Here is a 16,126-nt window from a genome sequence, read left to right on the forward strand (position 1 = left end):
AAGCCAATTTAAGAGTGGAAAATGATTGCCGATATGAGTGATGGTTACATTGCACAGCTGGGTTTTAAGAATGGAATCGCTCTGAGGCTTAAGTTGGCTTCTGAAGCAAATACTCCCAACCGGAAAGGAATGCCGGCACTCCTTCCTAGATCTTATAAATCTGTTTTACTCTGACTTGATGATGGATTGATTTGAGTGCATGACTAACCACATCAGTCATTTTTGTTGGAGTTTTATTTGAATAAGCTCTGATTCCAGTGGCACGCTGCCGTCAAACAAAAGAGCATCATTCAAATATTTTAGAAAAGTGTTGAATAATGAACTGTTTTTAATTCAACTAAAGAATTGTTTTCTGAAATATCGAACGTCAAAATTGAAACCAAAAAATGAGGTGCAAGAAATGCACTTGGAAGGAATTTGCACCAAAGAGCAGGATGACAGTCCCCCAAAAGCCATAACAGGACCATCTTTGTAAACCACAGTGGATCTTAAAAACCACATAAGAGCATAAACGTTGCTAGTACCAACCAAACAGGTCATTAGGCACCCTGCCTGAGGGAACTGGTGGCTGTAAATGACAACTGTTTCAGGGTTCAGAAAAAAGTCCCAAAAACCCAACATCCCCGCAGGCAGTTTTCCTTCTTCTTTCCTTGATAATTTCTGCACGTTGTGGAAGTTGGTAAGCACAAAGTGTTTGCTCGTGTGCATGTGTCATTATGCGCTCCACGACACGTACAGCAGAAGTACAGTCAGGTTTATTACCAGCACCATGTGCGTTCCAGACAGATTCAAAGAACGTGTTTGCAGGAACGCGTTTGAGAAACAGAACAGATGTAAGAATAAGAAAAAAAGCTAAAGTAGACCAAGTACAATCGGTGAAGTTAAAAATATTCTTTGAAAGTTTCAAACAGGTTTTGCTCACACATTCTTATAATTGCCACTACTTTGTAAAGATGTTATCTAAAACGCTTTTCTACTTTTTTTTTTAATAAGTAGACATCAAATACATTTTTCACTAGTTCAATTTATGCAGTTTATATGTGATTTCCTTGACGTTCTAACACATATAGGAGGGATTTGCATGAAGCCACAGCTAAAGTGTTGACAAAAATACACAGCAAGTTTAAAGTTCTTTCCAAGTCAAATGATCAACCAAGTAAAACGGATTAAAGAGGCAGAAAGAGAGAACTCAGTTCAAGAGTGATAGCAACACCAACAAACACATGCCACCAATGCAGCTAGAAAGAGTAGGGTTTTCATTTGACTGCATTGCTCATTTTCACTTAATTTAGCTTACGTAATTTAGAAAGTTAGAACAATAATGGACAAATATACAAGTTTCAAACCCAATACGAATAAACCGTTTTTTTATTTATCTTTTTATTTAGTTTACTTCCTGTGCTAAGTTTTCTTTGAAAGTTATTTAATACAAAGACAGAACAGTTGGCAGAAAACCTTGATGTAAAGTTCAATCTATTTTCTATTCTACATTTTAAAAGGATATTTGCCTGACTGTAAACTCTAATAAAATGATAAAAAAGAGAACATCAACATTTGCCCAAAATGCTACAAACAAAACAGAAAAGTTAAGAAAAATAAATAGGTCAAAGCATTTTAAATTAATTACACTTTGGGTGGGGCTATTTCCACTTTTACTTTAGAAAAAGACTAAAAAGCACCCTATGCAGACATTGAGGGATGTCAACAAACACACCACGCTTCTCTGCATGAACAAACACTCTCGACTTGTTCCACATTCCTCAGTCATCTCTGCGCCACCTCCAAAATCTAAGGTTGGGTGTGAAATGCCTCAGCATGGTGGTCATCGCACTTTTAATTCTTCCCATTTAGGCCCGTGCAGAGAGATCTGAGCCAAAAGGCAACAGTAAGTCAGGCCTAATAAAAATACAGCTCTTTATTAAACCACAGGGACATTAAAAACGGTCACATGACTCAGCCTTATGTTTGCTGAGGCACATAACTACCTTCTGACTTTCAGCATCTGATCCACTTTAGGATAAAGCCTTTCCCTTAAAATAAGACCGCTGTATACGGTTACATACTCAGCTTCCACTAAATAAAGTCCCACTTATTTTTGGTCTTCATCTGTTCCACTGAGCCAGTAATAATGCTAGTGTGGTAAGGGAGAAAAGGACCTTTCAACCTGGCATACGTGCATAAACAAACCATAATAAAAACAGGACTGAATTTTCAGATTATAAATTGAGTTTGGTTTTTTTTGTTGCATAGTTTTGCCAGGGATGCAACTTGTACTCAGGAGCGATGTATGAAATATTAAAAAAAAATTTAATATTGGATCTTATATTTGTTATTTCCCAATAACAAGTTGCTCTTTAGCCATCTCTCCTGCTAACAATCAATAGAGGGCACTGCCGGTGTGTATCAGTATTTTTCTATCAACAGCAACGCATAAGAAGTGCCGTCCATAACGAATATCAAGGAAAATCTGATCGTTCTCTTTATTTTTTTATTTAACCTTTTTTTAACCAGGATAAAAAACTCATTGAGATTCAAAATCTCTTTTGCAAGAACCTCCTGAACTTTATATTTTTTGTATTTGCATCGAGACATTTTTATTTTTTCCTTCCAACGACAAATACGGTACGGCAAGTCATCAAATTGGGTCACAGCGACACGGAATTTATCTGAAAGCCATCATTCAGATGCTGGCTCCTGCAGTAGATGGTAAAGATCGCCATTAAAATATATATATATATATATATATAAAAAAAAAGACTAAATGGTCTCATGAAGCCAGACATGGAGACCTGCTTACTGACATTTTTGTAGAGCTCTTCAAAATATAATAAACCAGATCTCTCAACGTCTTCTGTGCTTTATTAATAAAAAATAAACACTCAATGCTTTCTTGTAGCGATGAGGCTAAAAACTTGACGATAGCTTCTCCCACAAGTGTTTGGAGCATCAAGTTTATAAACACATTTTTGGACGAGCATTGAGCACCGAATTTATCGGTCGAAAAAGAGGCTGCTGATGCAAATTTGGCGTGTGAATCGCGTTTGTTGTGAACACAGTTTATGCTGGGCTTGGCAGATTTGTTCAGAAGTGTTGTACTTTTTTCCAAAAAGTGTAACTTGTACTCCAGAGTGACTTACATTTAGTTTTTTTTTCTTTATTATGCATTTTCTTGGCTCTTGTGAATTATACTCCAGAAACTGGGGTATATTCAAATTCAGAGTAGCTGCATTTCCAGTTTTATACAGTAAAATAATGCCTTTGTGAGTGTGGTCTAACATCAACTACAGACCATAATAAACATTTTCTTCTTTTCTTTTTCACATTTCTCTCGACTCGCTGCCATTTCTTTTACCATTTGTCACTCTCTCCTCTCTATCCCTGTACTACCCTCTCACCTACCTCTGCTCCAGCTCTGGGCCGTAACTTGACACTTTCTCACAGCAAGCGCCTGACTATGCTAAAGTTGTTTCTCTGTATTGCTCAGCTGTTGCCATGGCGAGACTCCCTGTGTGTATGCTGGAGTGAGCATGTGTGTGTGCGTGGATAAGTAAGCACCACACTGGAGTAGACTACAGTTCTAAAGCTCGTGTCAGACAGGGTGAGTGTCAGAATATGAGGATTTAAGTGCACAAACGCTGGTGTAAACTGTGGTCAATGGAAAGGTCTGTGATGTGTGAGAGTGTCTGTGTGTGGATAAAATTGTCTAGCGTGTGTGCGACTCCCGTGTACAACCTGGATTCATCAACAAATGCAGAAAGAGAAGAAATGGTGGTCAAGGTCGCAGGAGGGGCCTTTTCTTTCCAGCAGTGGTTTCCCTGGTGTTGCACTGTGACACCATGGGATCCATGAACACACAGAACACTAACACAAGCTCGCTGTTTGCCGAGCACACTGGGGAGGGCAACGAGAGCCAGAGGGCTGGTTGACTGTTTGTTTAAACAAGGTCAATACAGGCGCATGCACAAACCCACTCGCACACACTTAGAAACGTTTACTGTATACAGCATGAGGGCTGTATATGGCCTTGCTGGGCTGATCCCGACTCAGTTCCTTCTATGCCTTTTCCGTGGTCTTCCTCCTTTCCTGTTTCTTTCATGTAGCTCGCTCTGTTCTTCGCACATTTTCAGGAGCCGCTACCTAACCCTGCCCCAAGCCCAATTAAAACACACGAGAGCCCAACGTCCTTATATCAAATACAGCCTCTGGGCAAGGCAACACGAGCTCAGACCAGTTCAAACTCAGTAAACTTTATGCCTCTGCACTATTATCACTGCCTCCTGATTGCTGGAACAGTGTTGGCGAGTGTGAGACATGGGACAGTGTGAGGCTGGGACAGGAACATCTGGATGGAGAAAAAGATCACGCAAAAATAAAAATAAAACAGAAGCACAGAGAGATCTTTGTTTTTTTTTTAAAGGGGGCTTGTTGACTGTTGAAAACGTCAGATTGAGTGACAGAGGCTGAACCAAACTGTAATCGGGTCATGAACACACATTCCAGCTTGGGGATCAAAATCATTCAATGCATCTAACTGACTGAATTATGCAGCTGTGCTGAAGACCTGCATTTTCTATCACTATCACAAACTTTATAGCTGCATTTTATTTAACTTTAAAACCTTTTTAAACTGCACATTTTCTATATATAGTTGAAGTAAAACTGAATAGATTTGCCTTTTTTGTTTAAACTCATTCTCAATCACTAGTCTTGCCGCTCCCTCTCGTTTAGAGAGACCATATGTCCACCTAGTCTAAAAATGCCTTTGTTATGTCTGTCTTTGTATCTGAATCCAAAATGCCAATGCCAGAGAGGCTCTTTATAATTGTGTGGGTTCAGCAGCACTCCAATAAGCTGGTCAATGTGCCAAAGGATACTTCAGCCTTTAGCCCGTGAGGCTTTGGATTTATATATGTCTCCTAGCAACAGGTGGACTGATTATATTTGCAGTTAGCAGTTAGAGAAATGGCAAAAACAGTCAGTCACATATGTAGAAACTTTGCCATATTATAAAAAAAGAATACTGTGAAATGACACAATGACTCCTCTTTTTGTAACGGCAAAGAAAAAAGATTGTGTAAAGTTTGCATTCCAAATAGAGAACAACCCCTGTGGTAAAACAGGTTTTGATCGATTTGCCACACTTAACTTTTACTTTATAGGTTTTCGGTGTTCTACCTGATCAGTCTCCTTCAGCTCTACTAGTTTATTCAAACCAAACTGGTGTCGCACACGCTGCAACACCACATTCATACATCCAGTTGAAATGAAAAATTCTTGTTGTAAGTGAAAAATAATCACACTGGAACCTGAATGAAATGTGGTTGCATGATAAATCCTGCATAATTGAATTTATTTTGGCTTTTTACTAAATGTGTACTAAAATGTATTAATAAAACGGAAAAAAAGACAAACAAAAATAGATGAGCACATTTATCTTTATTTTAACTTAAAAAGTAGATGAAACTGTACACCAGGGATTCCTGCCAACAGTCTTCAGATATTTCCTTCAGAGTATCAAATCACTTTCTAAGAAAACATTCAGCTGAGGAAGTAAACTAAGTGAAATGTCACACAGATGTTTTAAAAAAACGGGTTAAATAATAAAACACAAAGGACAGAAACTTGTTGTTCTTAATCATTATCTAAAGTCTGTGACCTGCTGTATTTCCTCCACACTGCCAGCATATGTTACACCTTTATTTCACTAACTACAATGTAGTAAGTGAATGTAGTTACTACATTCATGTAGTGGCTTCAATTTTCCTAATGCATGTTGGGGTATTCCACTTAGTTCAAATTGGTTTTGTTATTAACTGTGCAGTGCAGGGGTCAGATGGGCTGTAGCTTAACTAACAAAAACATTTCCTAAAAGAAGTTAGTTTTCTTCCTCATACAGTTAAAAAGCCACCATATATTTTTACATCTTTAGAATCTGAAAATGGGCTCTCCCCACAGCTTAGACATCCTCTTCATTTCATGCTGACTAAGCGTCACAGCAGAACACCGGCTTGGGCAACACTGTGGTCAAAAAAGGAAACTGTCCTCAAGCCCAGACAGCTGCTATAACATGATGCGACACCGTGCTTGTGAAATCCTAAAAAAAAAAAAAATTTAAAAAGGGAGGAAAAAAAAGGGAAAAGTTTACACCCTAGAATCTCAGTCTTGTAAGTTTTTTTTCTCTACTGGGATTAGACAAAATTTTAGTGGCATGTAGTTCCTATTTTCTTCTCTAAAAGCTTGCTGATAGTTCCCAAATAGCCAACTAATTGTTTGGAATTATTTTTTACCTTTATTATGATCATTTTAATTTAGCTTGATCAGCCAATTTATTTGTAACTTTTTTGGTGAGTATACACATTTAAGTACTTTTTGCTCACAGAGCAATGACAAAAAAGTACGGTAATTAATTTAAAATGAACTCTAATTCTCATTTTTTAATGCTATCCTATTTTCAGAGGATGTTTTGCATAATTTTACACATAGATTCAGTTTGCAACTTCAAATAGATTTGTCTAATTCCAGATTTGCATTGGAAAGGTGAACATTAAATGTTCTAATACCTGTGGCATTCTGCAAGGAATTAACAGCTCACGCTAAACCACTGAATGAAAGTCACTCAGGTCAGTTCATTGGTTGTCCCGATGCACAAGACAAACATCAAATTGAGTTCAATGTATTATGACAGTTAAAATCCAAGTTGTTCCAAACATTCTAGATTATTATAATCCTGTTCGAGACAGATCATTTCAATTAGCAGAGTCAGTTAGGCTGATATTTCAGACAAATCCTGCGTTTTGTGGTACATGAACCAAGATGTCCCCAAGGATCTCTTCTTTAAGAAAAGTATGTTAGCCTGAGAAAAATCCCAAATCAAAATGGCTGCCATTTGTAAAGACATGCACTCAATTGTTGTAAGTGTTTTCAATATCTATTTGCTCCATTTTAAAATGTTTAATATGTGCTGGTCTGGTCTTTAAACTTGAGGGATACCTAAAGATAACTATTATATGTATATAATGTACATGTAATATATTTTTTAATCTTGAATTATCTTTTTGGCTAACATGCTTTTCTGAAAGAAGGGATCCAAAGGTATTTCCATGCTAAATTTGGTGCTTGTATGACAAAAAGCACATTTACTTTCATAACCAGCTTCCCTAATAAGCCCAGATTGTTTTAACAGTATAAAAATAATAGAATGTATACTTTTCTACTGATCCATTTCCAATATCTCTTGAAGCCACCATGCTTTGGCTCTACCACTCCATTGTTGTTGTTTTGGTTTTTGTTTATGGGTGGTGGCCTAAACTCCCTCAACAAGCAAACATTGGGTGGCAGCGGAGAGGAAAACGACCTCTAATTGGAAGAAAAGGAAGGAATGTCTGGAACCAGGAACATAGGAACATTGGAAAAACTGTGACCATAACACAAACAGACATGATCAGACTATATGTGGCTCCTTCCCTTCAATAACTTGAAGGTTTCCTCAAACTCAAAATCCTACTATTGAAAAATATTCAAAGTAAGCTGTATATACCCATGACACTTTGAGATCTTCGTTAATTAAAAGTGCAAAAAATATATTTAAAAAAAAATGATACATGAAAGTGGCCATGGTATTTGAGGTTAACTAAGTATTGCAAAAACAAGTCTGACACCTTGGGTTAAAGAAATCAAATGTAGAACTTTGTTGTAAAGGGCAACCAGAAGAAGCAGACGTAAAGCAACAGAAACGTGGGTGTTTACTACAAACAACAAGTCACTCATAAACCTGCTGGGCAAGTGCATATGCAGTCTGTCTAGACATAGTAAAAGGAAGCAGTTCATTTGGTGTAAAGTGGCAACATGTGTGTGTGATTAGTGAAATACCACTATTCATACTTTGCTAACATTATAGCACATAACAATATAGCACATCAACACGTAGTATAAACGGACAGGTTCAATCAAACCAAATAAGTAAATATCAATGGAAACAAAATAAGTTCAGGTTTTAAATCGTTAGAAGAATCCTCTTATGTCAAGATGCCCCCCCCCCCAAAAAAACAAAAAAACAAATGTATTTTAAAACTAAATGCTAAATCCTCAAATTAAACTTTATTTATAAAACACTTTTCATGCCAAAGCAGTAAAAAGTGCATTACAGAAAATGAACGTGATTTTCAAACCTTAAAAGGGTTAAACTGTCTAACAGATCAAAGAAACACATAGGCCTACATACCCTCACCTCCCATTCCCCCCCTTCTTCTGCGCAAAGATACGCATTGTATCTCTGAACAAACATGTTTATGTGAAAATACAGATTAAACCGGAAAACGAGCATGAAATAAGAATCAAAGATGGTGGAAGCCTTATGAACATACTAAACCAATTATTGGCAGATTGAAAAAAAAAAAGAAGTGGTAAGGGAATTTGGCTGAAGCAGGTCAGCTAAACAAGACGTTGAAAGGTCACACTAAAAAGCAACAAGAATTATTTTATTGTAAATTCTATTATTCAGTGAGTTTAGGAAAGTAGGACAAAAAATATCAAATTTTAAACTACAAGCCAAACTAACTAAATGTTTCAGTTGATATAAAATTAGATTTTATTTGCATAAAATTAGAGATGGTGTTTTTGCTTTAAAATTAATCTTAAAGAAGCAGAAAAAGTCAAATAAACTAAATATCTCTTGATTTGTGTGAAAAGTAACTAAGTTAGTCAGATGACACCTAAAGCAGTTCAAGGTTATTCCTCAAACACCCTATCAGTGTTTTGGTGTTCTTAACATGTTCTTGTGACATTTTTCTCATGGAGGGCATGCATAAAGAAAATTAAGCTTCAAATTGCATTTCTGGATATTTCTTTATTTAAACCATTGTGAATCAGGAGAAGACATAAAGGCGCAGTATGCAAAAAGCTTGAAGCTGTGACATAGAAGCTACAACGGCAAGCCACAAGCTCCCTGCTCCGCTCCATTCTGATGCATCCGCTGGCAAACGACTACATCCATATACGTCTTTGTTTTCCTCGTCTGAATTGGCATGTGGCTCAAAACTTTACGGGCGTATAACTCCAATATTGCTCGGCATTTTTGATGCACATGTAATGTCAGGTGGATGGAGTGATGGGGCTATAAGCTAGCAGGAGGGCATATAAACAGATGGATGACAGGAAGTGGAGGGGGCCTGACTCCGCACCAACAGTCCCACCCACAACTCAAAAGCAAATTTCTATTGAACTGCTGCAGCTCTGCAAAAGCCATGTCCTAGAAAACAACACGTTTTAGATTTTGCCCCAAAAAAATGCATATTTAAAGAAGGAAAAAAAAAAAACACTGGGAACGTTTTTATAATAGACCAAAATATGAAGATCTTTAAGCATTAAAGCTGAGTATCTGTACACCTATGGTGTTATAGTACTGTTACTGTACTTTAAATATTTGTCAAGTCCAACTAGAAACCCTCAAGAATATTGTTTTCCAAAGGAAAAATTGTTAATAGGAAATAAACTCAATTCACAGATTTAATATGGTAAATATTTTTAATCATACTTTAATATTTAACGTGTAGGCAAATGTGTGATAGCAAAATACTAAATGGAATAAACTAAAAGTGTTCAAATGAAATAAGCAACTTCTCTCAAATATGCATTTAGGCAAACCTATAGTTCAAGCTCTGGCTCATTCACCCACACATTTTCTCACCATGCAAAGAACTCTGCAAACCATCTAAGGGAAGAAAATGATTTTTTTTTCTCTCCCCCTCTCACTCAGCCCCGTAAGTATGAAACAACGCACCTCTGAGAGTAAGTCTGATGATGAAATGTTCAGCAGAATTACGGTTCATTTTCACTTTCATCCCTGCAGCTGGTAATGCAAAACTGTTGGAACTGTAGATTAACCAAAGCATTCATATTATTGATAACAAGCAGTTTGACCTTCAACACACTGAGGGACACAACAAACACTGGTGTGTACATGGCTGCACACATTTGCTGTGTTTTTAGGTATCACAATGATTTTGAAACAAGATGCATGATTATACTGTGTAATTATTTCTTTCTTTGTTATAGCATAAACTAAATTACAATGTGTCTCAGGTGAACAGCTCCATACACTCATCATTTCTCTTGGTGTCGTAAATCAAATCCACTAAACTAATAAAGTCTTCGAAGTTTGGATCTAAAATTCTTTTATTCAAGTTCAGGTAAATTCTCAAGTCCAATTTCAACAAGTGTCTCAGAAAACTCCATAAAAACGTTTTAACTGGGAATAGCGTTATCTAAGAGGAAACATTTGTCACTTTGGCCAGTTTTCCCAGGGGTTGACTTTCCTTTGCGCAAACCAATGAATGGTTAAGACAAATAAAACACACTGGAGCTGCATTTCAGACTCCAACTCTGAAACCGTTTATGACCGTATATTTAAGTGTCAAGCGAAGAAAAACAAATCTCCTTTAAAGAGAAACTGGAAGTGAAGCTTTTTCCAGGATTACAAAGTTGCATCAGGAAAAACACAAAATTCTTTGACAAATATGATCCGAGTAAAGGACTTGCAATGGCTCTGTAAAAGTCCAGTCAGTCTTGATTTAAAAAAAATGTAGTTAGTGAATCCAAAGTTTGCATGAATCCCCAAACATCCCATTTAATTGAGAATTTAGGGAATAAAAATATTTAAAATTCAATCAGATTTTCATAATCCATCAGGTACACTGACCAACTCTTATCCTTTATTTATATTTTTTGGATTAAATAAAAAAAAGATAAACATTTTTTATATTTTTCACAGCAGTATATGATGTAATTTATTTTGTTTGAATGAAGGTGTCTTTACTTTTGAATTATAGACATAGGAGTCTATAATTCAACTAGCAAAGTTGCCTTTGCTAGTTGATGTCACATAGCAATAAAAAAATTAACTAATAGACCAACCTAGATTCATCTCCCTACAGTAATACTGACATCACTTACCCCCCGATACACAGACAGACACTGAGAACCAAACTCTAGCTGGGTCTGAAATCGGCTTTAACGTTGTCTTGTCTGACCCGAGACACAGTTTGAGTGCAAGCTGCAGCAAGTAAAGTTTTATAACAAATCAGTTCCCTCCGGGGTGGGAAATGAGGGCAAGTGTGGCAAACACTTTGCTGAAAAAAATTGACAACTAAATTATGCATCGGCACATATGGCAAGTTTGAATGTTATTCTAACTGAGGTAAAAACAGTTAATGATTGGCCTGAAAGGAGCCTGAATGACTGCATGTATGAGGACTTAGGACTGTAGCGCAACAAAACCCTGCTGTTCTAAGAAGTTTTGTGTACATGGTTTTTTGTGTTGTATTTTAGCTTCATCACTTGATCTTGCATAGTGCATTGAGCCAGCAATGCCTAAGTTCATGTTAGGACTTTTGAGGTCTCAGCCTACTTTACATTTTCTGTGTTCCACAAAGAAAAAGAAAGAATGTGGATGTAATCATGCACAATAATGGCCAAAGAGGAAAGCATTTAGAATTAACAATATTCACAAACAGCAACATTTAAAATGTTTTAAATAAAGTCTGCAGAAGGCTTGCTAGACTCTCCTTAAGTTCTAAAAGATTAGTGTGTGTGGAAAATACACACCATGTCCTACAAACCAACATTTTCCCCCAGTAAAAAGACAAAATAAATCATTGATCACTGTAGTGATTGGGTGTATGCGAGCACTCAGCATTACCATGATTTACTACAAAAGATAGTTTTTCCTTTACATTCATACACTAACAATGCATAGATGTACAACAGATGTACAGGGATATACTCTGCAGTTGAGTTGATTCCATCTTCCATCTTGAACCATGATTTGAATTCAATTCAGTCATTATTTTAAATTGAGAAATAACGCATTAACCAATTAAATAAAGTTTTGTTTTAAATGATAGTTAACCATTTGACTAATTTTGTTCAGATGCTTTTTTTCCTGTTATTTCTCCAAAAAAAACAAAGGTTAACGAAAACATTCTCTGTTTCAGCGCAAGAACATGTTGATTGATTTTGATAGGACGGTTGGGTTTTGTCCAAAAAATGTTGATCTGTGCTGAGTCAGGTCGCAGTCAGTGACTGATGTAGTTCTTCCTGGCTTCTATTCATGAAAGTGTCAGCAAACTAACTATTTTGGGGTAAAAGTCTCTTTAAAAGGGTCACATGGACACTCATCTACATCCATTGATTCCACAAAAACGCTTTGTGATGAGAAACCGCATGCATGCATCAAACCAGGATTTCTGTTCCATATAGATAAAACAAAATTGTAATTGGTATCAATAAAGGGCTTCACAATAGCATTTAAAATCTCTTTTCCACACCCTGCAAAAAGGATGCATGGGTCAAAATACCAGTGTGCTTAAGGACAAGGCCTAAGATTAGTGTGTTGAGGTTGGCTAAGGAGCTTTGCCAACTGACAAGTAGCGGCTCGATTTCTCTGTTTGAATTCAGCCATTAGTTAATTTCTACAACAATGCTTGCAGATGAGCACTACAGGGCTTTATGGATCACATGGTAATAATACTCGTCACATAATTTTAATGAGCCTACAACTGATGAATTTACAACTTTTTGCTGCTTTCTTTCATTATCTCCGTCTCTCTCAGCTACCCTGTCACGCGTGCTATCAAATGACATACCAGCTGACTGAGCTCCAGTCATTGCCCTTTAGCATGGCTGCCTCTCTTCGCTTCCAGCTGAGGAAAACATGAAAGTAGATAACCTTTTTGAAGTGCTACAAGATCCAAGCAGTGTTTAAACTCGGGTACCGCACAGACTTGGTTTGAGCTAAAAGTTTGTTAATTTTCACACATATTTGGTGGATGTTTAAAATACAAAAATAACCCAAACAAATGGAGAGCTAAAAAAGCTGCAACTTAAAAACATTTCTTAATTTGTTCATTTCTTTAATTTTTTTAAAAGATAAAATTTGAATAATTATAGGATTGCCCAGCATTTGTATAATAAACTGCTTCAGTAAGCCAGAAAACCAGGGGAGACATTGACAAAAAATATATCATCTCAACATATACAACATTGGTCTATAGAAAACAAGTAAGTTTTCAACTATAATTATAACGATTAATCAACTTAATCAATGCATCAATTTAAATTCAAAAGATCTAACTAGATCCATCAGTCTGAGGCCAGTTGATAACCGAATTGACCTATACCATTATAAAATTGTTTCAAAATAATATTAATTGGTTATATTGATAGTGGAAAATACCATTTGGATTGAGGCACGGTAGGTTTATTTTACTACAATATAAAAATGACAAAGTGACATCACAGCGAACAACGCACACATGATGGCAGCAAAAAAAGATCAACCCTCATTCCAGTCCAATGTGTGGAAAGGATTTGAATTTTGCAAAAAGCATGTGACCAAACAGTGTGGTACAGTGTTGTAATAATGTTCCATTTGTATTATTTTGATGTGAAAAAACAACAGTGGGCTGAAATCAAAATGTTATTGAATTTGCAATCAATTCTTGTTTACTTGTTAGTTTGTACACATATTTAATTTATACTTGATTATCTTGCAAGAAATACAAGGAACCTGGAAAAAACTTCACCTACACTGTTCAGTACCCAGGTATTTCTCTCTGGCCCACATCGGTTGGCTAAAGATGTCCTGGATTGATTTTAGGTCAGTAAGTCGATCGAATCGAATTCTTTAAAATGAACGAATATCAACTTTTGAATTGTATCAGCAGCAACAAATTATGACACGAGTCAAATTGTTGTTAAAAGGAATCGTTACACCCAAAGGCTTTTATCAAATACTACCATACAAAAGCATTTTATTTCAAACAGAGCTAAGAGTAGATGTCTCACTAACTTAATGGATACTTCTCACCATTTGACCAATCGGCATCCTCCATTAAAGGAATTGTGCAGAAGAACTGTCAGGTGGTTTAGCAGACAACTTTCTTTTCATCCATTACCTCTGTTACTATTTTTGAAAATTAAACTCTGTGCAAAGTCACAGCTTCTTCTAAAGTCCTTATGTTTGTGCAGCAGAAAGTCAACCTAAACTTCAGTCGAGTTAAAATAAAACGTACCTTTACGATGGGATGGCCCCCAGATGCTGCTTTAACGGCTCCGCGGCTACCCTCTGTCTCATAGTGTGCTCGATGGTGGGCTTTGGGTTGTACCTCGATCTTCAGTTCATACTGGCCAAACTGGCTTGGCAGTGGCCAATCTAGAGGAGGCAATGAGGAGGTCCTGAAAGGAAAAAAAGGCATGAAAATAAACACCTTTATCCACAAAGACAGGGGGCAGATGCTTGAGGTTGGGAAATCAACTATAGTTAGTGGTTCTAACTAATGCATAGAAATTAGAACATAGAATATTATCTATGCTGTAAGATACATGTTATAGCAATCATAAGAAGCCATTGCTAAATGTATTTTTGGTTAGTTACTTTTTACATCTCATGATGTCTAAAGACAATTAAAGTTTTCTTATTTGTTTCTAATAAACATTTTTTTCAAGTCCAATTAACAATATAAATCCTGTTTAGCAAGGGAATCCTGGACATGGGGCTGCAACAAATAAAAAATAGATAATAACAACAACAAAAAAATGGAAGAAACAACAGATTATCAAAAAAATCATGAGCTTGTCATGGACATGGCCTTAAGGACATTTAGTTTAGTTTTGAAGTTCTAGAAGTAAAGCTAAAGCTCTCACACGTGTGTTCAACATAATTTCTAAAAGTCAAGAATACGGTAACTTTATTTCACCTCATTGCCAAAAACTTCATCCTTCCTTAAGGCTATCTATGGCTTCAAAAGGCTAAACTGGGTATTTCCCTTTCAGAGGCTGACATTATTCAATAGGCGGAAAAATTGTATCAAAAATGTGTACGTTTTTCTTCAGCATCATGACTCACTGGAATGCCCATGTGCATTAGTCCTGTTTGAAAACGTATAACTTATAATATTTCATGTTAATTACTTAAGGATGAATCATTTTCCAAGAGGGACTTTTTTGTATGTTTTATGATGTGAGATAGAGAACAGGAGGTATGAAAACTATGGGTTAGCAAAGCATTAATTACCGTCTGATAGCCTCCACAGGGGAAGCATTTTGTTTTTCCTCTGAGTTCTCATTTGGATTTTTTTTGGGGGGTTTTGTTTATAAATCAGGTTAGGAACAACCATGTTCACACAGCAGCACTCAAAGATAAAACAGAAAACGGTTACCATCGCAAAGATACTTGTCTTTTCCATTGGCAAACATTCCAAAATCATTAAAACACCCATGGCATCAATTTCATTTAATGCAGATTTAAACTTTAATGCTTCCTGTGGGGCACTTAACATGACAACACCACGTAGATTATTTAATTATATTTTGTTTAAACTCAAATTAAAACTATGGAGCTTCATCTGTAACGGAAACGTTTTTTTTCAATCAGGAGTACTTGGATGTTACCAAATCTAATTTCAACATTCTGGACTTAAACATGGTTCTTCGTTGTGGTCGTGATCTTTACTGGGAAAGTTTGTTTGGCTTGGCCAAATGGCAAACGTTGGACTGCATCTTTGCTTGTTGCAGAAGATACGCAACTCCTTTACCATCAGGGCAAAGTCAATTTAGATAGTCTGAAAGGAAAAATCCAACTACTGCACGGTAAAAACAGCCCCCTTAGCTTGGTGCGTGTCTGGAGAGCCTAGGTTCTTCAAACATCTTCCACTTATATGGTGCATTTTTGGCAGAACCGCAGCCAGCTGGAGTGAATACAGTCAGCTGGTTATTTCCTCCCTGGAGTAGTTCAATAATGAGGCATAAGAGGATAAAGATGTCTGGGATCTTGGCTCAAATTGTGACCCAATTTAGCAAAAAGAGAAGAAAATGAATGAATCAATAATTGTATGAATGACAAAGCATAAAAACGAGAACTATGCTTCATTTACAGTTACATAGATTTCTTGAAATAATAATTCAATAAGGAATACAATTTTAAGGATTATTAATTTCCAAATATTGTTTTTGATTTGTTAGAAAAGGGTCCAATTAAGAACAAATACAAAATAAATATGGTTATGTTCACATACATCACATCCTCTGTAATGTCCTCTTTTTTTTACTCATCTGTTTTTCAAAATGGCCT

General features: G+C 36.4%; 1 protein-coding gene across 2 annotated transcripts in view; it reads right to left on the reverse strand.

Annotated features, from left to right (window-relative positions):
* nfatc3 (nuclear factor of activated T cells 3) overlaps positions 1-16,126 on the reverse strand; it is a 62,620-nt gene that overhangs the window by 23,292 nt on the left and 23,202 nt on the right. For both annotated transcript variants that reach the window (XM_004067396.4, XM_011492734.3), the window contains exon 3: positions 14,070-14,232. In XM_004067396.4, the coding sequence (XP_004067444.1) occupies positions 14,070-14,232 (163 nt within the window). The remainder of the gene's footprint in view (positions 1-14,069; positions 14,233-16,126) is intronic.

This window comes from Oryzias latipes, chromosome 3 (genome assembly GCF_002234675.1).
Source record: "Oryzias latipes chromosome 3, ASM223467v1".
NCBI classification, from domain to species: domain Eukaryota; kingdom Metazoa; phylum Chordata; class Actinopteri; order Beloniformes; family Adrianichthyidae; genus Oryzias; species Oryzias latipes.